We start from the raw sequence: 25,376 nt of genomic DNA on the forward strand, positions 1-25,376 counted from the left end.
CAGTACTGATCCCTGTGAAACTCCACTGGTCACCAAGTTGGAAAAGAACCTCTAATCCCTGCTCACTGCTTCCTGGCTGTTAGCCAATTCTCCATCCATGTCAACTTACCACCTCCAACACCATGGTTTTTATCGTAAGGCTGAACCTTTTGTGAGGCACCTTGTTGAACACATACTCAAAGTCCAAATACAACACATGTACTGGTTCCTCCCGAACTGCTCTGGTTCAGCATTCTTCAAAAAACTAATAGTCAGACATGATTTCTCTTTCATGGAGTCATGATGACTCTGTTTAATTAGATTATTGCTTTCCAAATGCACTGTTATTACTTCCTTAATGATTGATCCCAACACCTTTTCAACATTAAATGTTTGGCCTAAAGTTACCTGCCTTTTGCCTCCCTCTCTTTTTGAATAGGGGTGTCACATTGGCAGTTTTCCAGATACTTCCCCAGAATCCAAAGATGAGGAAAACTACAACAGTACACCCACTATTCCTGGAGCTATCTCTTTTATCTGTACCACCAATGCTTGTGCCAGCACGAGTTTCCCCACAGCACTGATGTGACAGTCACTGCAAACACCATTATTCAACAGTCTTGCACAGAAATTCTTTGAAAGTGCATCAAGGCCAATGTGGCCTTTGCACTAAAGCTTGCATTTTACAAATGGCATGGGGTCAGTGATGCAAGTGAGTAGACGGATATCAGAGGCCATTTTTAATGGAGGCACCTTTCCCACATATTGCAAACAAACTCTTCCAATTCTGTCAGAGCCATTATTTGTTCAACCAGTTTGTCCATCAGCTGCCCCCCCCACCCCACAAATAGAGATTTCCTGTGTGGTGCCAAGGTACCTGCCTTGCTCTCCAGGATTATGACTGTCAATTGCCCCTGATACATGGTTCGTGGAGGTGAGCTCTCAACACAAATTGCTGATAGGAGGTTATATTTAGTGAGGCAGCACTAATTAGATATGAAGTATACTCCCTCAGCCCAGAATTTGTCTTCTACTTCAAAAGAATGAAACAAAAGATTGCAATTTAAGTTTTTTAATTTAAAACAAATGTAAGAACATTGAAAACATTTATTGAACACTATTTTTAGAAACAAACTTAGACAAAGAACTCAGATGATTTTCTCTTCTATCTGTGGCTGGTATTGTTGGCATAGCCTCGATGTTGAACCATTTTAATTTTAAAGTGGTTATGTGTAAATGTCTAATTAGTGAATCCTATGTCGAGCACCAAGCGATTTACAGGAGGAGAAGGAAATAAAATACATACGACCTCTCAAAAATCAGGGCGGTGAGCTCTCTAAAGCCCTTCCTCACTAGAGCTCATTGATTCACATTGGGAAGGAGGCTCGAACATTGCCTGTGGAAGAAAGGAATGCCAGAAATGTTAAAGTGCTTGTTGTTCCTGGTGTTAATTTATACATCGTGCAAATGTGAATTTGACAGAGACTCAAATACTGTTAAAAATTCCTGATATTTTGCTACTTTGAATGGATTTTTGTTTTGGATCCATTTGAAAAGTGAATATACATAACCAACACTGTTCTGCACGTGAGATGTGATTGCATGAAGATAAAAAGGTCAATGAATGAGTGTCAGATTAGGCTGTTAACCAATGAGACCCACTTGAAACAATGACAGGTCTGAGTAATGGAACATAAGCAGATAAACTAGGAACAACAAGTGTCTTACAGTATTCATGTCTGAGGTGATCTGGTCCCCTGTGCATCTTTTAAATACCTTTTATCCCCAAAATGGTTTGCACTTTACAAATATATATTCTCTTATACGCGCGCGCATCTCACAATATCACCATTCAAAATAAATTCATTATAAAGCTGAGCACTAATTAAAGTCTCAAACAAGTGCAATACCACTGGCAAAAATACACAATGCTGTTACTTCTTGCAGTTGCAGTCAGTTGAAAACATATCAATGGGTTTTTAATGCAGAATTAGTTAAAGCCTCTGGAAACAAAAGGTTGGCTGGAGACTTTAAAGGCCGAGCCAAACTGGCCAGCTGAAGTACTCATCATCCCACCTAATGGTCTGGATAAATGGTTAGTTTGTTAGTTTTTTTTTCCCCTGAGATGGCTTGCACTTTACAGATATATCCTCTCATACACACACTCTCTCACTCTTACACTCTGACAGTTTCATTCAGTCTCAGACTTACACACATAGTCTCACTCAGCCTGTTATAGTCACTCACACACACTCAGTCAGTCTGACTCACACTTCACGCAGCCTCACTCACACTCAGTTTCACTCACAAATAATCGACTCATTCACACACGTGGACTGACTCCCTTCCCTCACACTCTCAAACAGTCTTATTCACACTCAGTCTCACACAGTATCACAAGCACAATCTCAAGGGTGGCACGGTGTCTTAGTGGTTAGCACTGCAGCCTCACAGCGCCAGGGACCCGGGTTCGATTCCAGCCTCCGGTGAGTGTCTGTGTGGAGTTTGTACATTCTCCCCATGTCTGCGTGGGTTTCCTCTGGGTGCTCCGGTTTCCTCCCACAGTCCAAAGATGTGCAGGCGAGGTGCATCGGCCACGCTAAATTGCCCGTAGTGTTCGGGGGTGTGTGGGTTGTAGGGGGATGGGTCTGGGTGGGATGCTTCAAGGGGCAGTGTGGACTTGTGGGGTCAAAGGTCCTGTTTCCACACTGTATGGAATCCAACCTAATCTCACGCACTCTCACTCATACAGTATCACGCTGACTTTGCAGCTTCAGTCACACGCATACACAGTCTCACTCTGACTTTTTCACACATACAGTCTCATTCTCACTTCACACAGTCTCATACACGTAGTTTGACTCCCTCCCACACAGACACTCACATTGTGTCACACGCACAAACTCAGGCTCAATAACACACATGCCCAATTTTGACTCTCACGCACCAACTCAGTCTCACTCACACAGGCTGTCTCTGATACTTTAGCCAGTCTCATTTGAGGGCACAGTCTCACCCACACAGAGACTCACTCACACAGAGTCTCACCTGCGCACAGTCTCACTCGCACGCAATCTCACCTGTACATAATCTCACTCGCACACAGTCTCACTCATAACGCTGTCTCACTCGCATGCAGTCTCACCCGTACATAGTCTCACCCTCACACGGTCTTACTTGGAGGTTCAAACACACAGTATCACTCTGACTTCCCACGATTTCACTCTCACACACCTTGCCTCTCACATTCACATAGCCTCACTCATACACAATCTCACTCTGAGTTCACAGTCTCAATCACACATGGTCTTGTTCAAACTCACTCAATTACACATGCTCTCTCACTCATACATTCTCACACAATCTTATTCAGTCTGACTAATATTCAGTCTCACACTCAATCGTACATTCTCAATTAATCTCACTGTGTCACTCAAACTCTCACTCACAGTCACACTCACATCGGATCACTCGCAGTCTCACTAACACAGTCTCACTCACACACAATCTCTCTCAATCTCTCTCACACACACACATTCTTATTCACACACATGGCCTCACTCTCACAAATGCACGGTCTCATTCACATACAAATTCCTACTCTTTCTCTCTCAGTCTCACTCTGACTCACTCACACACGGGCCCACTCAGACTCTCTCACTTACACACATGTTCTTAGTCACACACACGTTTTCACTCTCACAAATGCATGGTCTCATTCACATACAAATTCCTACTCTCTCTCTTAATCTAACTCTGACTCTCTCTCTCACAGTCTCACTCACACATATGGTCTCACTCACAGTCTCACTCTGACTTCATACAGTCCCACTCTCTCACACCCACTCACACAAACTCTCAGCATCACTCACACAGTCTCACACTGACTGTCATTCAGTCTCACTCACACATACAGTCTTACTCTAACTTCACAGTCTCACTCTTTCACACACTCACAGTCTCACTCACACATCGCTTACTCTGACTCTCACTCACACAGTCTCACTCATATGTCCCACTATGGCACAATAATTTTATGTTAAATTGTTGTAAAATTGAACATTAAGTAAAAACAGTTAAGGTCTCAAACAAGTGCAATATGACTGGCAGTAATAAACAACTCTATTATTTCTTGTAGTTACCCTTTGTTGAAGGCATGTCAATGGCATTCTGTCCAAATTAGTTTAAACCACTGGAGAAATAAAAATATTGAAGGCAGGAATGGAGTGCTGAAGAGTTTAAAGGCCAAACCAAACACTTCAGTTGAAGTATTCATCATCCTGCCATTGGCTGAACAAATGGCTGGTTTGCTTTTTAACCAAACAACCATTGAGGAACCCAGGCAAATTCAATCACAATTGGTCAACAAGATTGATAAGTAGAAGATTCTTTTTCTCATCCAACCAATTGATACATGACTGTGATGTTCATAGAAGACCGGTGGCAGGGTTCAATTCTCCAGCATTCCAGAAAAAATAGCTGATGTGCAAGATGTTTGAAAAGGACAAAAAAGCACTGGACTCAAAAGTTAATGTTAAGCAATTGTCTGAAGTCAAGTCACTCTCTCCAAATTGTCCAATAATTTAAAGTAGAAAACTGCCAAAGTAATTTATTCATATATTGCAGAGTTTTTGGTACTGAGCAGAGATTTTAGATCCAATAGAGTCCCATGAAACATTATGTTCCTTACAGCTAAAACTTGCATAGACATGAAGATCTTCTTTCGGTGAATCTCAGGATGAAGTCGTGATTCACTTTCTTGTTCATTGCGTAATACAGGATGGCATCGGCCGGAAGTATGAGCACTGAAAAAGCAGAGGGAAAGCACATTATTATTCACACGTGTTTTCATCATATTAATTGTGCACAGGTCCAACTGCTTCCTGGGTACGGAAATATCAATGGCTGGGAGGAACAGAACAAATGTACTGCAAGGATTCAGAACGTATTACAAAACACAAGAGAAAATCTTGGAGTTATACCAAATTAGGTAAACTCAATAACTGAGAACCATTGTATCTGAGACCCATTCTCAGGATGAGCATTGTTGGTCAAGACTAAAATCCATTTCAAACCTCTCACTGTCCGATGGCACATGCCTTCTTCATGACAGTTTGTACAATTCAGTGGCTTCATTGGGCCAGATATGAGGCTGTGAAGAGTCAGCATACAGTAGCCCAGGTAAAGATGTCAGATTTTCCTTACTACAGAACAATGCAAAACCCCAACTGATTCACGAATGACCCAGCAGCTGCAAGGTCACTTCTGCTGATACCAGCATCAAACACAAAAAGGTGCAGTGTGTTCAACGTGAAAACACTGAGAAAAGCTATCCTCCCCTTCAGCATTGTGTTGGAATCTTGAAACTAACACCACTGAGGGCACCTAAATCAAACACGAGTTACTGATCCAGTGAATGGCCATTTTCTGAGGGCTATGATGGATGCAGAATAAATTCCAGCTTTGTCAGTGAGACTTACATCCAGGGAACTGATTTTTCTTTTCTGTGAAATCTGACAGGGATAGCATGCTGCAAAGGCATTGGGACCTTTCATTTTCATAAGGCATTCTGCTTAACACAGCCTGGATGGCAAGTTTTAAACCACAGCAGAATTAAACCCATGAGACCTCGTTTCTACTTTTCACCAGGAAATGGTTGGGGGAGGGTTGCGACAGATTAGCAACTTGACAGCAGTGACCCCATCCATGTTTCTGGTCTCTCAGCCACGGGCCAAAAAGAAGGGAAGAACAGATTAATTTCAGCAACAGGAAACATTTATTTTGGAATAACCAGTTAAAATAAGAATGAACAAAGCAGAACAATGTGCTAACAATGCGAATAATTCAGGATTTAATGCCACACCCAAATCCTGATGTACATCCTTCACTCAATATGGCTTTAGGTAGTTTTACAAAAGGGCTACTGGACTCCAAACACTAACCCTGACTTCTCTCTACAAGTGCTGCTACTTCTGCTGTGCTTTTCCAGCAGTTTCTGATTTCCAGCATTTGTGGTTCTTTGTTCTGATTTGGCTTTAGGGCAATCTGATGAAATAATTTGCTTTTATGAGGTGCAGATATTAGTTGTTTATTGGCTTTACATTCCTCAGACTTGAATCCTGCTGAACATGCTTGGATATGTTCAATGATACAAATTTAGATATCTGCAGCTTTTTGGTGAAATCAAAAGAAAATATCAATTCCCTTGCAGTGGTTATGCTGTTCAGAAATAGATTTAACTTAAATTGAAGCAATTTCCACTGCTCACCTTTATTTGATTCAATGATCTGTGCTAGAGCAAATTGCTGAGGACGCTCGGGTTCAAATTTGAGCGCGGTGATGGCTTTGTTGAGAACTTCAGATACACGATCTTGATTAGTCACCTAATTAAAACAACATTCACTTTTCATTAATGCATTAGACACACACACCAAATGAAATATATAATGCCTCAATTTCCAAAGGGCTTATAAATATAGCTGCTTTCACCCAGAAAACTAATTGGGACATTACACTGAAAGCTGTAAAAGTTACATTAATGAAATAATATCTGGTAGGACAGTTATTGTAAAATCTGCATTCGATGCTCCATAACACAGTTACTGTGAACAGTAAAGGTTGGAATTTGAATGGAAACAGAGCCCAGTGATCAAGTTTACTTATACACACAGTTTGAAACAAGTAACTAATGACGAAATTCATAATTTAAATAATCCACTTCCATCCCCTCCCACCCAAAACCCCCATACCATTTGACATAATGGGAACTGCAGATGATGGAGAGTCCGAGATAACAAAATGTGGAGCTGGATGAACACAGTAGGCCAAGCAGCATCTCAGGAGCACAAAAGCTGATGTTTCGGACACAGACCCTTCAACAGAAAAGCTTTGTTTCAAGGCTGAAGAGATGACAAGAGAGTTGCAGTGGGAGAGAGATCCACTGAGGTTTTTCCGGAGAGAGGAGGGTAACTTCTTCAGGTTAGGTATCCCTGGAAGCGGCTTCACAATGAGGTTAAAATTGTATCAGAGATAATGGGAACTGCAGATGCTGGAGAATCCAAGATAACAAAGTGTGGAGCTGGATGAACACAGCAGGTCAAGAAGCATCTTTGGAGCACAAAAGCTGATGTTTCAGGCCTAGACCCTTCATCAGAAAAGGGTCTAGGCCTGAAAGGCCAGACTGTGTGCTCCTGAGATGCTCTGCTGCTTGGCCTGCTGTGTTCATCCAGCTTCCCACATTGTTACCCCCATACAATTTGCCTGCTTTTAACATTTATTGTCATTACAGCAAATGGCTCAATGTTGTTTGTGAAGTCTGACATTTCCTAATGTTATGCTTATTCATATAAATTATTCATAAAATTGCTTTAACAGTTTGAAACATTTAGCAATTTGTGATTTGAAGACAGTGCAAATATTTAATATTCAATCATAATGTGACTGTACAGGAATAATATTTGATAGGCAGGATATTGAGAAGACCAGTTTTTTGGGCAATTGTCTGCTTTTGTTTAATTCTGTGTTATATTTGGAGATTGCTTTTCTCAGCTCAAATTTGAGCAATGACCTGGAAGATGAAATGCACCAGCAAATTTTCTGTTTCTTCTGGAGAACTGCAATGTTTTCTGGTTGAGTAAACTCACACTTAATTCTACTTTAATTTTGCTATAGTTCATGGCTAAAAAAATTACTTTTGCCACCCAGTCTAAAGCAAAGATCATATTAAATATATTAATGGATAGCAAATCCGAAAAATCCAAAAAATGTAGTGGAATTAAATTCCTGAGGAAGTGGCAGATGCAGACACAATTACAATGTTTAAAAGACATTTGAATAAGTACATAAATAGGAAAGGTTTGGGGGGATATTTTGTTCGGTACGTCTCGACAATTCTATAAGTGGTAGAGTCAAATATTACACAACTAGAGATTAGATGAACTACATTATCTTTCTAAAGAAGGGTCTAGGCCTGAAACGTCAGCCTTCCTGCTCCTCTGATGCTGCTTGGCCTGCACTGTTCATCCAGCGCGACACCTTGTTATTTTACATTAACTAACATCTCCAAAAGTGATCTTTTTTGAATCACCAATATCTTTTCCACTCTGTATGCTCAGACTTTAAATGATTAATCACTAATTTTAGTGATTCATTGGTGATAAATTGGATTTTCTAAATTATGTTCGAAGAAGTGCCACGCAAGTGTGCAAGCAAAATTGAAGCCTGTGGAATGAAATGGGCAGTGGCAGTATAGACTCAAAATTGGGTGAGGATTAGAACATAGAATCATGAAGAACAGTCATTTGCTCAGGCTAACTAAAGTAAATGAGGGAAACTGTTCACTGGTCCTTCTGACACTATGTACCAAGGTCAAAATCTAAGGTAATTGGTGGGGAGAAAAACCAAAAACAAAAAAGAATCCTGCTTTTTCCAAACTGCAATATCTGAATAGGTGGTTAAAGCAGATTAAATTACTTTCATAAGACGACTGAATAATTACATGGAGCAAAATTTGCAGGGCAGGGCTAAAAAGGGCAATGGTGGTGGTGGTGGGGGAGGTGGGTGGCGAATTTAGCTACTTCTTACTGAGATTTAACACAGACACAATAAGTCAAGCTTTTTTTTGCTTTGTGATAACATTCCACGATTCTCTAGTTGGCCTCTCATGACTGCATTAGTTGGCAACAATTTGTTGCACATTCATCAGGAGACATTTTGGTTGAGAATTTTGTTTTCTGTGTTTCATAGATGTTCAATTTAAACAAGCTGTTTGCCATTTGCTTATCCAAATTCTGCCTCAGATCTTAGGCTGGTTCTGCCCCATCTCCAGCTCACTGACAAGCTAACAAATATTCTCTTTACCAGAGTAAAGAGGCGCTGTTTGTTAACAATATTTAAACACTAGAAGCAATTTCCACACATCACACTGACCTCTGTGGAGGCACAATCAGAGTACGACTGATCCTGTCAAGGAAAATGCATGACCAAACATAACAATCTATGTGCCTTCTAATTTGGCCAATATTCCTTCGGCTTCCCTGAACTAGCCAGTAGGCAAGTATTCTGTTTTGGATTGCACTCTTGCTATTGGAACGCTTTGCCTGCAACGGTAGTAGATTCACCAACTTTAGGTACATTTAAGTCATCATTGGACAAGCATATGGACGTACATGGAATAGTGTAGGTTAGATTGGCTTCAGATTGGTATGACAGGTCGGCACAACATCGAAGGCCGAAGGGCCTGTACTGTGCTGTAATGTTCTATGTTCTTCTCCAACCCATTTTTGATGTGCTTTCTTCCATGTACCAGCCTTTTAAATTTCACATGAGCCAAAGCCAGGAAAGAAATATTCAATATCTCTGTTAGTATTACTCGATTGGCTTACAGATGGACCAAAGTGCCTGTGGTCAGCTAACTGAAGATTTGGTAACTCCTTGCTGATTTATTGTACAGTTAATGGTGCGTGTTAATTTGTGATATTTCCTCTTCAATAGTTATCAGCCAGTCCCCAAAATGGGGCAACAGAGTGCTGCACCTTGCCATGTACACTTAAAGGAGAAATGCAAGGAAAATGTGTTCAGGCCTAAAACCTAAACATTGCTACTGCATTACAAAACAGGATCAAAATGATGGTCAAAGCACTCTCATAGAGCAAAAAAGGCTTCAGCAATGTGGAAAATACACACTGAATATGACTGCATGGCAACAAATAATTGGGATAAAAATTCCTCTTGCGATACTGGCAGAGAGCAATGGCAATTATTTGGACCGAGCATGACGACAGCAAACAGTCCAGGGACTTACCAAAATAGTTTTGAATTCTTGTGCTCTGTCCTCCTCTAATCTGACTCGGATGAGGCAGCTTTTCTCATTCTGGCGGTTGTCCCTCCGACGTGTTGCACACCAGCAGCTGCCCAAACCCGCACGCCTACCAGACTTGGCTGTGTCATAATTTGGTTTTGCTGATGCACCACTGTTGGATAAACCTCCAGAGGAGGCAGTATCCACGGATCTTAATGACTGTGGAATAATTATTTTGTTTAAGAAAACGTTTGTCAATTGTTGCATATTAGATACTTCCCCCTTTCCAGTTATATATATTATTACACAAAATATGCTCTCCTGCTGCCCACAAAGGTGAAGGCATTCTGCGCATGACAGCCTAATTGCAAGAACATGAAGTTGCACATGAATTCTTGGTCATTGCTGTCTTGTGAAATATTTAACTTGCAGTTCTTTCCTCTACCCGTAAAGATCACTTCTGAGGAATTATACTCCCGCTTGTGTTTACTAGCTGTTCAGTCAACATCAACAATTCAGTACTTAGCATGCCCATAAATTACTAATTAGTTTCCTTCGGCACAATAATTGTGGTCATTTCACTTGACCATGTAAACTGGTGCTTCAATTCTAAGTTTGTCAGATAAACCTTTGGGGTTTCAGTTTGCACACAGTATGTGAACATGCTTACATAAATATTTATTTGCCCACTTCACCCTGCTACGCACAGAAATCTTGAATACAACTACACTGTTTGAAGTTAAAACACACATTTATGAATTGCAGGTGACTGCGAATGGGCCAACCAGTGCATTGTGCAGGTCAGAATGTGTGCGGCACAGCACCACTGGCAGAAAGAAAGACAGACAGCAACAGCAAACCATACAGCAGAGAACTAAAGAAACCAGAAGTGAAATCATCCAAGTCACTGCAGCTCTCAGTTTATGATTAACATACAGGGAGTCACAACACTAAACAGGAGAATCCATAAAAAGGAAGAGGGTATTTTGAAACAAAGAAATACCACTCCAAAACACCTAAATGTGACCTAATAATACTTAGCCCAATTCTTAGGGGAATACATTATGAAAATATCCCTGGGACAAGTCCTAGACATATTCTGTAAACAATAACCATAACACAACTTTGATAATCTCCCAAGATACAATGGTCTTCAGCAGAGAACGCACTAATCAACAGCTCAAAGCCCAAATATTGAAGAAAAACAAAAGGTGCAGTCACGAGGACTCCATGCAGAGAGCTGCATTACTTTGTTGCAATTGCTGGATCAAGACTTATCCAACATACTCTAAATACTGTTTTTGTGGGCAGTGCGCTTCAAGCTGCGACAGATGTACCCCATGCACTAAAATTTACTGAGTAGAAATTAAACATGCTGTGAATAATTAAAGATGAAATATTTTGGCTATTAGTATAAAATCATATAAAATATCTAAGCAAAACAAAGCCAACAGCACAACTCAAAAAAAAACAAATAAAATCAGCTCTCACTTCGTGAGCGAATAATACCTTTTCTGGAATCAAATGCTTCAGTAACCAGCACAAAGGTTGAATTTTGCTGGCAATTGCACAGCTGTCTTGCCTTCGTTCTGAAAGCAAGTAACCCAACTTTGGCAAGTGGGACCTGGGATGGAAAATTGCTGGCAGCAGCCAGTTATGAAGATGCTTGGTGGAACGGCATTCACATTAAGGATTTCAGTCTGGCTGAAACATCAAAATGGCTATTCGGCTAATAGCTCTTAAAAGAAAGGCGAAGGAGATTGGCTAGGCAGCCATCTAGCTCCAGTGGCTGGGACGGTATCACTGAGTACCCTTGTATCCTCTTGACTGCCAAAGTGTAGTCAGGATAATAGACGGCAGGAAGACAGAAGAAAGGAAGGAAAGAAAGAAGAAAAAAAGTGTCTGGACATTATTAGACAAACCAGAGTCTCCAAGAACAACATATTTTACGTGATGAGTGCCTCACTGTCTCACCTTTTCCAGCGCTTTTTGCGAAGTGCTCGGCTCTTCCATTTCCAAGTGGCTGGAATCGGATAAAATGTTGGCTGCGGTAATGCTGTTGTCTGAATCCTCATTCTGAAGGGATGCTCGCTGCTCAGAGCTTTTAGTTTGAGTGTTGTGTATTTTAACACCTCTCTTTGAAAACAGGCTGCACAAGGGAAAGGGGACACAACAAACATGAAAATGTCATTGCATTCTAGAGAAACTGTTAAAAAAAATTAAACTAGAATGAAGGTATATTGATGATGTGAGTACCAGGAGTTTGATGTTCGCCACATTTGACCTGTGAGAAATTAATAGTGGCACACTCATACCAAGAGCTCGCATTACTAGTATTGAACACCGTTACATTGTCTCATCGTTAGGGAGTATATGAATAGGTTACAATGTTTGCATATTCCAATGGCACAAGAATCTGGACTTTTTGCAGTGTTTGTTCAACTTGCTATCAACCTCAATCTCATGAAAGGCAAAATGTGGATTTGAATACCCACAGGGTGGAAAATTTCCCCCAACCTGGCCACATGCTAATGTGTATGTAATTTCATCCCAAAAGCTGCAGTTTATTAAAAATAAAACGTAAAACAAAGTAACACCATTGATAATTGATAGAAAACTGTATACAACACTTTGTAAGGTAGGACAGTGTACTCTGAATTTGGCCTTCAGTATATTGGTACTGCAAACATTAGGATTTCTATTCAGCAATTTGCATTTATATTGCATGATTTACATCGAAAATTTTCCAAAACTCCCAAAAGAAGTACAGCAGATGGCATGATAAATAAATTCCCACACTGAAAATCCCGATTGTTGGTATATTAAGCATTAAATAGTACAGGGAGCAAGAGCAGATGGCTGCTGAAATGTGAGATTGCACAATAATGCCGCAATGTTGATTGCCTGCACTTCGAGAATCACAATTAAGCCACGGAAGCCTAAATCACATCCATGTAACATCCACACTCATGTAAAGAGAAGATATCCTAGGAAGTGAATAAGTGTTTCCCTTCTCTTTCTTGGTTTCTATATAACAATAGTCACATGTCACAGTCCAGATCACTGCAAGGCACAACACAGCAACAAGGCATGGTTTTGCTTCTCTGAAACTCTACACGGGTAGGTGGTGGAAAATCTGACTTTGCTGAGTTCTGGTCAGTCCTTACCTATTGAACAGAAATATAAGATAATATCCCCAACTCAGGAAAATTATCAAAAACAATAACTTTGAAGTCTTTACACATGTATGCACAACAACACAAACACATACTTTCACGTCACCCACATGGAAAGAGATTTGAGTTTTATAGACAATAGGTGCTGGAGTAGGCCATTCGGCCCTTCGAGCCAGCACCACCATTCATTATGATCATGGCTGATCATCCACAATCAGTATCCTGTTCCTGCCTTATCCCCATAACCCTTGATTCCACTATCTTTAACAGCTCTGTTTATCTCTTTCTTGAAAGCATCCAGAGAGTTGGCCTCCACTGCCTTCTGGGGCAGAGCATTCCATATATCCACCACTCTCTGGGTGAAGAAGTTTTTCCTCAACTCTGTTCTAAATGGCCTTCCCCTCATTTTTAAACTGTGTCCTCTGGTCCTGGACTCACCCATCAGCGGAAACATGCTTCCTGCCTCCACAGTGTCCAATCCCTTAATAATCTTATACGTCTCAATCAGATCCCCTCTCATCCTTCTAAACTCAAGTCTCCAAGACCAGTCGCTCCAATCTTTCAACATATAATAGTCCCGCCATTCTGGGAATTGACCTTGTGAACCTACGCTGCACTCCCTCAATAGCAAGAATGTCCTTCCTCAAATTGGGAGACCAAAACTGCACACAATACTCCAGGTGCGGTCTCACCAGGGCCCTGTACAGCTGCAGAAGGATCTCTTTGCTCCTGTACTCAATTCCTCTTGTTATGAAGGCCAGCATGCTATTAGCTTTCTTCACTACCTGCTGTACCTGCATGCTTGCTTTCATTGACTGATGTACAAGAACGCCTGGATCTCGTGTGCTTCTCCTTTACCTAACTTGACTCCATTGAGACAGTAATTTTGAGGTGGAGCTTCAAATGTGAGAAGCATGGCTGATAATTTTTCAACAGAAGATATTTCTGCTGCCTGCTGGCCCACAAAGTAGAACACAAATCTGATTTTTCACTCAAAATCGTTAAACATTGCTAGTTTTCATTATACAGGCCCACAAATATGCAAATTTAATTCACTGTAACACCTTTTTTGCTTACTTGTCTCTCATAAACAAATTTATTCCGGTGAAATTTAGCCATGGTGCAGAAACTTCTCTGGATAAATGAGAATCACTAGGCAATACCAAGCTCATCACAGGTCCACATTCTACACTCATGGTCATAGCAAAGAATCTCTATCAATCAGTCTACACTAGACACATGCACGAGGTGAGAATAACAGCACCACTCCTTGCATCATCTCAAATTACTCGAACAGTTACTAAAAAATCTCACTCCAATGAAGCAATAATGACCACACATCAAATGTCTCTATTTGTCAAGGAACAGATGTAATTACCTTTCTGTCCATTCATCCCAATAATAAAGGAAATAATGAGATATTTGCGTTGCTTAACATGGGATACTTACCAGCTGAGGCGTTTAAACACACTCTTTTTGGGCTTTGGCGGTTTCTCGAGTTCAGAGGAGCTGCAGGGTGGCAAATAAACATTTTCAGACAAGATTCATTTAAAAAGAATCAGATGCTTTTGTTCAATATTCTTATTATTTATGGCAAAATCAATCATTTACATAGATTTGAAATTGCAGAATGATAATTTTGTTTGCAAAAGGCACGTGATTTCAGGCAGGAGAACACTTAACATTACTTTGACTAATGAGCGACAAAAGTTCTCACTGTAGGCACATCGATCTTTTCTGCTTTATGAACAGCAGATCAAGACAATAAGAGTTCTGAAGAAATGTCACCAGACCCGAAGGATAACTCTGCTTTCTTTCCACAGATGCTGCCAGACCTGCTGAATGTTTTCAGCAATTTCTCTTTGTGTTTTTGATTCCCAGCATCTGCGGTTCCTTTGCGTAATTTTTTACCAAGATTATAACCCCCTCAGTCTTTTTGCAGAACACGTGGAATTGAACAAAATGGTCGAATTTCTACAGCAGGAACAGAAAAAATTAACAAGGACTGGGCTTGAAAAAAGTTAACTGGAAAACATGAGAATCAAACTTCCAGTGCCGAAGGTGATACATTAGGTTGTAAAGTTATACAGGAGTTTCTCTGGGCCTCATCCACACTGTCATGTGAATGTACAGACAATGTCAAACAATGAAAGGTAGTCATGAATCAGTCACTTCAGGTGACTAAAACACCACATGCCACATCTCGGAGGTAGTAAAATGAGGAGTATATCTCTTGACCAGACTTTCTGTTGCTGATATTTTCAGACAAACTGTCCGAAAATCAACTAAACTATCCGAGAAGTCCAAAAGAACTTTAAATATAACTTATGATCCATGCAAAGTGAATTTCGGTAACATTTTGTAATTACTGTTATAAATAAATACCATGTTTGACGTTGGCCCAATACTGACTGTGCCACTGATGGAACTGACGATAATGCCAGGTGCTTGCTGCACATGGGCATCCATAGCCTGAGGATGGGCTTAATAGTGAGCTTTGATTTTCAAAGCAGGAATGTAAATTGCTACATCACGTACATTTTATATAAGAACTTCGGTCCACCAATTTATGAAGAAGCAAACTGTTTTCAAACAATGTAATTATTACAAAGCCTGCTCTGTCAAAACTAAAAAATAGTTTCAGTGATCTATAATCTGGTTCCTTAATCAACTCTGGTCCAGGAATGGCAAAGTGTTTTGTTTTTCAGTTGGAGATTATTTTTGGTTGCATTATTAAAAATATACTGTGGCTATTTCGAGATGAGGGAATGATGTTTTTAGGCAACCATTGAAAGATACTTTAAAATGCTGGCCAATTGTGTAGGGTTATTGTTAATTTTATGTTAGTAATAGGATTATGTATTTGAAAAGAAATTGGAAGGTAAAGAAACATTTCTCAAAACTGGTACAATTTACATCTGGATTTGTAGGTGCACCCACAATAGGAGCTCTTGGACATGTTGCTAAAATTGGTCACTCATCAAGTTTTTTGCATTTTCCTGCAATCATTGGCTTAGTGGTAGTATACTCTGCATTATTATATACCTTTGAAATGCATTTTGATGCACTACAACAGAATTGATTCATTGAGCAACTGGCTTTATCCTCATAGGTCAGAATTCATTGTCAAAACTTTGAAACCAAGGAAAAGGAAGACAGTAAGTAAACTGGCAGCTCACTAGCATTAAACAGCAATTATAACTAGAGAAGATTTCACACACAACCCTTAACTGTTTTACCTGCACACTCCTACAATACCAGTTACGTACTCGCTATCCTCACTTAAGTATTGTTGCAGAAAGAACAAGTCTAGAAAATTCTCGTTTGGACGAAGGGTGTAAGATGAGCAAGCAAACTGCAGGGATTTGATACCCAAAATTATTTCATATTCCTGAAAGAACACAAATAAATAATGAGCTGTTAAAGCAAGTTTAAACTGCTATAATTGCTCCTGCTAAATCCGAGTCCATGGTATTTTGAACAGCATCGATAACTTTATTCAAAGTGCATAGTACATCATGTCACAAAAATATTTCTGCTTTGGAAATAAATGACACGAACGTGATTTTTGAAGGAGATATTTCTGTACAAATTATCCAGGATGGTTTCAGGACACTAACTCCCAAAACAGTGCTTCAAAGATGGATTATTTTTAAAAATGATTCATTTAAGAACCATAAGCTGATTTAGGGTGAAGACAAGAAATGTTATGAAAGATCATTCATCCATGCAAAAGGAAGTCTGCCAAGTACAAAATAAGTGGCTGATCTATAGTAACTGATACCAAGACAGACGGTGAAAATGTTGAGTTAATTTTTCAAGGTTGCACCACCATGAAATTGAATGGACCATGAGCAGCTCGAAGTTACTGGACTATTTTCTTTCAACCACAGTGGCTTCTTGGTTGAATCTTGTCACAATTTGACATGTAAAAAGGGGCAGACCTTTCTAAGTCAAACTCTGACAACATGTTACTGCCAAGTTGTAAAGTGCCAGCCAGTTTTCAACAGGTCAGTGAAAAGAAACACTTCACTACATCCACATCAGCCACGACAAATGGCGGGCCATTTGACAGATTACATTCCGAGCTGGTGAATTGGAGTCACACAGCGTTGGATGCCTATTTTACCACCCAGCTGATTTTACATCACATAGCCCAGTTTGGCAAATTCAGCATCAGCTGCTTCTGATCGGAACCTATTCTATTCATAGGGACCTCAAGTTACAGCTCTGTAAGCAAGAATTCATTGTTTGCCATAAGGTCAAATTCCTCTCAAATTCATATTCTCAGGTTGCCTGCTGAATGTTGCAGTACAAGATGAAAATACAATCTGAGTGGGTTATCTCTGGGTGCTCTGGTTTCCTCCCAAGGTCCAAAGATGTGCATGTTAGGTGGATTGCCCATGCTAAATTGCCCGTAGTGCCCAGGGATATTTAGCTTCAGTGAGTTAGACATGGGGAATGGGTCTGGGTGGGACCCTCTTCAGAGTGGCCCTATGAACTTGTTGGGCCGCATGGCCTGTTTCCACACTATAGGGATTTGATGATACCCTCAACAGTAGCCATGACAACAGGGATGTTTGAGAATTTGGTATTACCAAATTCAGAAATATGGAGTAAAACATACTGCCCAGTCAGTGAGAATCCAAACAGGTGCACTCCCTCAATTTCTGACATCCCATGATGAAATGATGCCTCTCATATAAAGGAAAATACTAATATGGAGAGATTGTTTACCCAGTGTCTTCAATAATGAAATAGCTTCCATGACACTGAGATTATTTGAACAACATCTTCATTCACATAACGCCTAGCATATCCTGTACATGGCTGTGACTGTTCAAAGGTAAATTGCAGCACATTAGCAGCGCAAAAGCAGTCTATTTGACTGAACTGCTCCATGCTGATCTATACACCTCTCCCACCTTGCTTCAAACTCTAAATATGCCGTTGTGTCCTTTCTGACATCTAACTTTCTCTCAAATACATCTGTGCTCATCCTCTCAACGAGTCCTGGTAGCAGCAGCTTCTGCATTCTGGCTGCTCTGAGCAACAAAGCATCTCCTTAATTCTTTATTGGATTTATTAGTGACCATATACATTTAGGATGCTGTTGGGGACTCCCCCTACACCCCCATCAAGCAAATAAAGCAGCACAAGATTGAAAAGCATGCTTTTCCCCTTTCATACAATTCCAAACATTTTGTACAGTGCAATTTTCAGTACTAACTTTTTGTCTCTTGTCAAAGTTGATCAAGCCATTCTGTAAGAGATAGACAAGGACAAAGAAAATTAATTCAAATGTACAAAGGTCAAACAGTACTACAAGATCATGAAATTTAAAAGATCAGAAGTGAAATACAAGCTCTGTAAACTTGGTTCCGTTTTAGTATATCGTCAAAGGCCAATCACAAATGATCTATCATACCACCAGGTCATATCTTGGACACTACATAGAGTCCTTTGCTCCAGTCAAGTAGATCAGTACCAAGCTGAAGACATTCTCAGCTGTTCAACTGCTCAATAGGCAGTGACATCCAGGTAACCAATTTACCTGTACAGAATAAAAATGATGTGCAATTTATCCAACCTTTTGAAAAACTAAACCCATATTCAATTAACTGCAAAGTGATTTGCATGTTCCTTTGTTTACAAATTGTTTGATTCACAGCACAAAGCATCAAATTATTCTGATTGGGATTATTAATCAAGCTCATTCATTTTTTTATTGCTTTGATTCTCATCTACAAGCAGCTTGCAATGAAACCATAATAATAGCGCTCATCAGCAAATAAGGAATCCAAATCTTGTAAGAGAGACTTACTGAATGGTAATTCGGGAAAGCCGAATCCAGCGCTGAAAATTCTGTTAAGAAAGTTCCCAGGTACGGCACAATTCCCTGAACAATATCCTGGAAAAAGAGAGGTGAATTTGTTTAATCCATTGTGAACTCATTGTCCTATTTCTCAAAATTACTACTCCATGTCTTATTTATTCCCTTGATCATACAACTAAATCTATTTAGAATCAAAATTTAGGACTCAAAATTTTAGACAGTTATACAGTGGAATGCAAAGTTAGATCTATAAAGGCCAGGCAAGTTCAACGTTTGATCCCTGATCTGTGAACTGGAAACCAAACTCAATATTTGTGTAACCTCATCATTTGGAGATTGGAAATGTTCTACGTAGTGTGCAATTTCGCTTGAAGATAAAAACAATTTACCTCACCAGATCTCCAAAACTTTGTCTCAACAAGTTTAAATGTCATTTTTTTTCTAAACTCAAGAATATAATTCTTCTCAATGTCTTTTCATAGGACACCTCTCTTACCCAAAGAAATAATTTAATGGTCTCAGACGGTGGGTTGGTTAAGAACCTAACAGCCTAGGAGATCTATCGGAATTGGCAAATTGGAACCAATATTGGGTTTGTGGCAGGAAGTAAATGCGATTTTTGAGGGGCTTTTCGGCAACTTGATGCTTTCATCCAGCAGCATACCACAGGACACAGTAATAGTTCTTACTGTGCGTACATTAATGTTGAAGGCACGAAAGCTCCAAGTATGAACAGCCGGTTCACAGATGACACAAGAATTGGACGGTTGTAAACAGCAAAAAGCCTTAGTCTCTCGGGTTACACATATGGGCTGGTTAGAAGGCTTGAACAGAGGCAAATAGAATTCAATCCAGAAAAGTGTGAGGTGAAGCATTTTGGGAGTCTAATAAGTCAGGACAATATATGTTCAATGAGATAATAAGGTGTGGAGCTGGATGAACACAGCAGGCCAGGCAGCATCAGAGGAGCAGGAAAGTTGATGTTTTGGGTCTGGATGACAGAGGATCAGAAGGACCTTGGTGTGTGCATAAACATATTCTTGAAGGCAGGAGGACCTGTGGATAAGTTGATAAAATATTGGATACTTGCCTGAATATAAGAGCAAAGAAGTAATGATGGAACTGTAAATAACATTAGTTGAGCCACAGCTGGAACAATGTGTGCCGAGAAACGAAGGCATTTTGCTACTTACTACCGCTCCAATTCTTGTGTCATCTGTGAACCTGCTGTTCATACTTGGAGCTTTTGTGTCTTGAACATTAATGTACTCACAGCAAGAACTATTGCGGTGCCCTGCACCATTGCCAAAGCACATTTGTGTAAGATGCTGCAAGATTAGCAAACCATGCACTGTCATTCACTGCATAATCTGGGAGAAAGCTTTATGGAAGTTATACAACTGTCCAATCATGAACTCACATTTTCCCCTGTATACTTACAGAATTTTGCACCACAAAAACAATCATCATGCAGAGCACACATTTTTGATTATAAAAGCAAACCTACTTTTAGATTCAATCTAGATCAGAAAAATATGTTGAAATTCTGCACAGTGCACCAATCACAACACACAATAAACAAAGTGTGACAGCAGGGCAGTAGAAATTCTGGGGCAAACATCTGGAAAGCAATGTAAAAAGATCGTTCACTGCAACTGGAACATTGAGCAGTTTGAAACATGGAGTGTCTGTCAAACTGACAACATGCTAGCATGATTACTGCATTTCTCCCTCTTCAAATACCAGCTTAAAAATGCTTCAATTCCATCTAAGAATGATTTAGAGAATAAGAAAACTTTGACTATTTTCTGAGCTGGACAACTAGTTTGGTAAAGTGGCACCAAAATATTTATATCTGACCAATTATTTTGTTCTTTTATCAAATTCAGGAGCAAAATGAGTGGACAAAGAGCATGATAAAAGGAGTGAGGAGGAATGGCTAGAAACTTGTCAGTTTTCGTCCAAGCTAGTTGAAACTAGATAGTTGATGTCTGAAATACTGAACAAACAAAGAGATATGAATATCTCTCCATTCCGACGCAGCAAATAGTCCTTACTGCGGAGAACAATAAAAGGAAAACATGGTAATTGAGTAAAAACACTTATGAGAACCAGTTAAATCTCTTAATGTTTTTATTAATTACAAGGCCCTTGAAGTGTACAAAGCAAAAGAAAAAGAAATTGGCACATATCGCACTTTAGACATTGCTTCAGTTCAAATTTCCAAGATAATGAACACTGAGAAAGATAATCTATGAAGGCTGCATCACTGCAGTATAACCACATTTGATGTTGATTAAAATGTTAACTGCAATATCATCAGCAATTACAAGAATCATGGCAAAACAATCTTGGAAGACTTGAGCCAAGCCAGACCACCTGGACTGCAATACATATATTCCTGTTGCAGTATTGATTGACAGAATCTGTACGCATTCAGTCACCAACTGAGTTCATTGCAGATATTTTACTATAAACTGTTGATCATGCCCTGAATATAGTCACACTGGGCCAAGTGCAACACCTTACCTCCATTAGCAGCTCTCTACTTGCCATAAAGTTATCTTCTTCATTGTTTGAAAGGTCTTCAAATGTTATCTTACTGCTCCTAGTCAAGAGAATGAGACAAATTACTCTTGACAGAATAGAGTCAAGATAACAAACAGCTGATACGGAATCTGACAAATAAGCAAGTAATACAGACAGTGAATGGCAGTGAAGCATTTTTACAGTAAGTATAGTTATTTTAGCCAAATTGTTCAGAAATGTTTTGGCAATCTCTGGGGCAGGTAGAACTTGAACCCTGATTGTTGAAACCCAGGGATGGGGATACTGCCATTGTGCCGCAAAAGCTCTTGAGTGCAGTCGTTTTGGTGAATCTCATTGTAGCAAGAGAGATTTCATTCCCAAGCTGCCTACAAAAAACAACCATGATCAAATGGTCTGAGGCACACGAACATAAACTACAGGTGTGCACTTCAAAGTGTTATAGAGTGCTTTCTTGGGAGATTAAAATAATTGTTGTCTTTGTATTTTAGCATCCCACACAAACCTCTGGCTTATATCACCCCATCACAGCATATCCACAGGAAACTGTGTTACGTTCCATCCAACAGCAGATCAGTTTTGGAACACGATAGTTAAATATTTCAAGTTGCCAAACAGTTTTCTTTTTCCACTTAAACAAATTAACTCTTCGCTCCTTCGTGAAAGAATGAAAGATTCTGCCAATTAGCCAATTGTTAGGATTGCACTGTAGTGCCTCTGGTAATCCTGTTAATGCACCGAGTGTGTGAAGATCACTTGTGCAAGTAAACCTGGAGGTCAAACCTGCAATTTCCTACCTCATACTTATCAAATAAAAATTACATGGCTCTTTCTGAACAATGACTTACTTTGACACGGCTGCCCAAGTCTTCTTCAAATTGAACACACTATTCGATTGCAATGCAGTGGTAATTGCATGCACTGACGAGAAATTCTGCAAAGTCCTACATTCCTGTCAGAGAAAAAAAGCCGTGAGTTCTGTGGAAAAAGCAGTGACTCCCCATTACCCAACACCTCAGACTTTTTAAAAAGGTTCTATCAGAAAAATGTTAGCTGAGAAAATAACAGCATTAACAAACAAACTTTTTGAGGGAAAGAATTCCATGATTCTTGGCAACTCAAACCTTGATATTTGTTTTGTATCCCTCTGAGACAACCTCTTCAGTTCCCTTGCTGCCAGCCTGTGACTGGTTAGATATGATTACTGACACCAAAGGAGAGCTCAAAAAGAGTAGGATTGAGACATGGACATCTGAGTGGTAGAAGTGGCGAAGGTAGGGGGGTGGAGGCGGGGTAATCATCTTTGGTATATCCATCACATTTAGCTCATAAATGAATTTTAGGTTGTATTATCTGACAGAATAGGAGGGCAGGACCAGTCACGTGAGATACTCATTCGAGGGAAAACAAACAAATCAGGAAATTGGGTCTACTTTTATGAGTCACTACGTTATTGATACTGAGTTAACTAATCTTACATAGATTAGCAGCTGAATGTCCTTCATCTGTTTCCACCACCCCCCCAACCTGTTGGAGGCAGGGAGAAAACTGGATCAAATCAAACCTCCCAAATGTGTACTTTGGGTTGTGGTGGAGACGAGGAGGAAGCCTGCGAGTGTTTGTTATCAGGTCTCAAAGCCACTTCTGCTTGGGGAGGAAGGCCAGGGAGGGGCAGGGTGATCACACCATTTGGGATTTCTTTGGAGGTGCGTCAATTGGCATAATCATAAGTGCCTTATCTGATTAAGGCCAGCAGGTAGGTTCTCAAGCCCAGAGTCTTCCGGCTTCAGGGAAATAAAGCTGCTGCAGTAAAATGGAAGTAATGGAGGGCACTTCAACATGGAAGCCACTCCTTGTCAACTATTGTAAAAACTCAAAATCAGAACTAGAAAAGTCAGCCAAGTGATCAAGTGATTCCTCTTCAGAATAGCCTTTGATAGTGCCAGTGGATATGTCAGGAACTCTTTCATCCATGTCTACGACTGGGTGTCAGCCTACATTCGGTTGAACTGCTCCATCTTGTAAAACTGGAGACAGACTTTCAAATCCCCATCAAGGTCCCATTAATGCCTCAAGACTCTTAACGAGTCAAAACTGATGCAGGCAGTGTTGCCAAGACCCAAACCAGACTTCTCTAAATTAGCTGGCAACAGAATTATTGTGAACTTTCATTCCAAACCTTACTAATGAATGAATATTTTGTTGTCACGTGTATACGGGAAAATACATTGAAAGTACAGTTTTGTTGCAAAATCCAGTGCAATTTAGGATTACAAAATCAGTAAGAATCAATTACTTCCTTTACTTAATTAGTTAATTACTCGGTTCCTATCCTGATCCTTTCCAAATGTACGAGTGGGAATGCCACATGTTGGCGACAAGTACAAACCTGGTATCAGATCTGACAGCCCTTCCTCACTCTTTTACCGATTGCTGACTAACATGCTGAGACAAATTCCTTTGGCAAACACATAAGAAACAGACAACCAGGCAAGTTACTGAAGTGCCGTCATGTAGGCATACAGAATGCAGAACATTGGGAATAAAATGCACACTGTTTCGTAGACTGATTACAGCTTGGAAGGGAGGCAAATAACACTATGTAATGCCCAATAACTAACTTCATTTTTGAAGGGCCAGTAAAAATCTGAAATCAGTTTGCCTTTTTTATCCACATAAATATTTTTGATGAGAAAAAAATACATTAATACTTCAATGCAACTGTAAACTGAGGCAAGAACTATTAGCAGCCAGCACTACAGAAATTATGAATGCTAGGATTTTCCATGAAGCATTCAACTCTTATTCAGAAAAGTATTCTGCTTGCCAGTTCAAGAGGCTTTCAAACCTTGGACATATCAACACATAGTGTTAATGGCTTGCTCTCTTCCACCATGGTTGTTTCATGCACTGTGGACTTTAACATGTCACAAAGGCTAAAAACCAATAAAGAATAGTGTACCTGGGCAACATCAATCCATTTCTCAATGATTTTAGCCCTCTGCCGTGGTTTCAGCTGTTGAGGTCTTAATATGGTGCTGGTGACACATTTTGTAACATTATTGAACTGTGTAATGGTGGCCTGGACGGTTGATACCAGATGCTGTTTTTCTTCCTTCCCTCGTTGAGACCAGATGGACCCTAAACATTGGCTGGGCACAAGTTTCCGAAAAAGATCCTGATCAAAAATAAAAAGGAAACAAAGGGTAAAGGTATCAGTCGTGCCATGTTTTTAGCAATGAACGACAAACAAGATTTGTCCGTCCATGGGTACATTCGTCCTGCTAGTTTGCAATTGTACATTAAAACTGCGTGCTATATTGTCAACGACTGGCTACATAATACTCACATTGATGCACAAGCGCACATTGGCTATTCAGACAGATCAAAACCCTCGAATTTTCAGTCATCTGCTTCCTATTTGTAGGTTAGATTTAAAATCACTGGTTATCTCCACCCAACTCCGACTGGGCTCCACGCACACCATCATGCATGGCTCTGCTGGCAATAGTCACTGCTACAGATGCTCAGCCCTGGTGGCCCACAGGCTAGACAGGCTGGGCATCAGTATAGCGGCCCTGCATCATGTCTACTTCTCGCACCAAGGCAGGTTGACAGAACACAATGGCAGCCCGGCCCTCTGTTGGTTCAACAGATCTCAATGTCAACACTTCCCCACTGTTGGTTTCATGCTGAACACGAATATTGCCAAACGTCCAAGCTTGTCAACTGGCCATTCAGATTGCATAATGTCCTTCTGTCTCCCTCTTCAAGATGAGCAACTCCCATCAACAATTATGCCCCAACAGTGAAAGTTAACACAACCGGCAAATAGTTCCTTCAGATCCCCGTAAACTCATTCAGAATGGAGAAATTTGTCAGTCTCGTCACTTTCAAAGCCAGAGTTGGCTGTGACAGGCTGCAGTAGAAAGGAGTGCTCAGAAACCATCGAGTGGGAAACTGTTGCATGTTTATGCAAGCATGGTGGGCTCTCACTTTTAACAGTCTGATCACGTCACAATGATGTCATCGATCATTT

General features: G+C 40.2%; 1 protein-coding gene across 1 annotated transcript in view; it reads right to left on the bottom strand.

Moving 5' to 3' along the window:
• Window positions 1–1,089: 1,089 nt before the first annotated feature.
• Window positions 1,090–25,376, bottom strand: part of LOC132208827 (ral guanine nucleotide dissociation stimulator-like 1) — a 65,011-nt gene continuing 40,724 nt past the window's right edge. Inside the window, exons 17-28 of the mRNA XM_059644148.1 lie at window positions 24,300–24,515; window positions 22,186–22,289; window positions 21,320–21,398; window positions 18,779–18,865; window positions 18,185–18,217; window positions 16,194–16,345; window positions 14,404–14,463; window positions 11,753–11,927; window positions 9,782–9,997; window positions 6,248–6,362; window positions 4,670–4,784; window positions 1,090–1,375 (exon numbers count right to left, since the gene is read on the bottom strand). Of these exons, the coding sequence (XP_059500131.1) occupies window positions 4,672–4,784; window positions 6,248–6,362; window positions 9,782–9,997; window positions 11,753–11,927; window positions 14,404–14,463; window positions 16,194–16,345; window positions 18,185–18,217; window positions 18,779–18,865; window positions 21,320–21,398; window positions 22,186–22,289; window positions 24,300–24,515 (1,350 nt within the window). The 3' untranslated portion in view covers window positions 1,090–1,375; window positions 4,670–4,671. The remainder of the gene's footprint in view (window positions 1,376–4,669; window positions 4,785–6,247; window positions 6,363–9,781; window positions 9,998–11,752; window positions 11,928–14,403; window positions 14,464–16,193; window positions 16,346–18,184; window positions 18,218–18,778; window positions 18,866–21,319; window positions 21,399–22,185; window positions 22,290–24,299; window positions 24,516–25,376) is intronic.

Source organism: Stegostoma tigrinum, unplaced genomic scaffold, assembly GCF_030684315.1.
Source record: "Stegostoma tigrinum isolate sSteTig4 unplaced genomic scaffold, sSteTig4.hap1 scaffold_54, whole genome shotgun sequence".
Classification (NCBI taxonomy): domain Eukaryota; kingdom Metazoa; phylum Chordata; class Chondrichthyes; order Orectolobiformes; family Stegostomatidae; genus Stegostoma; species Stegostoma tigrinum.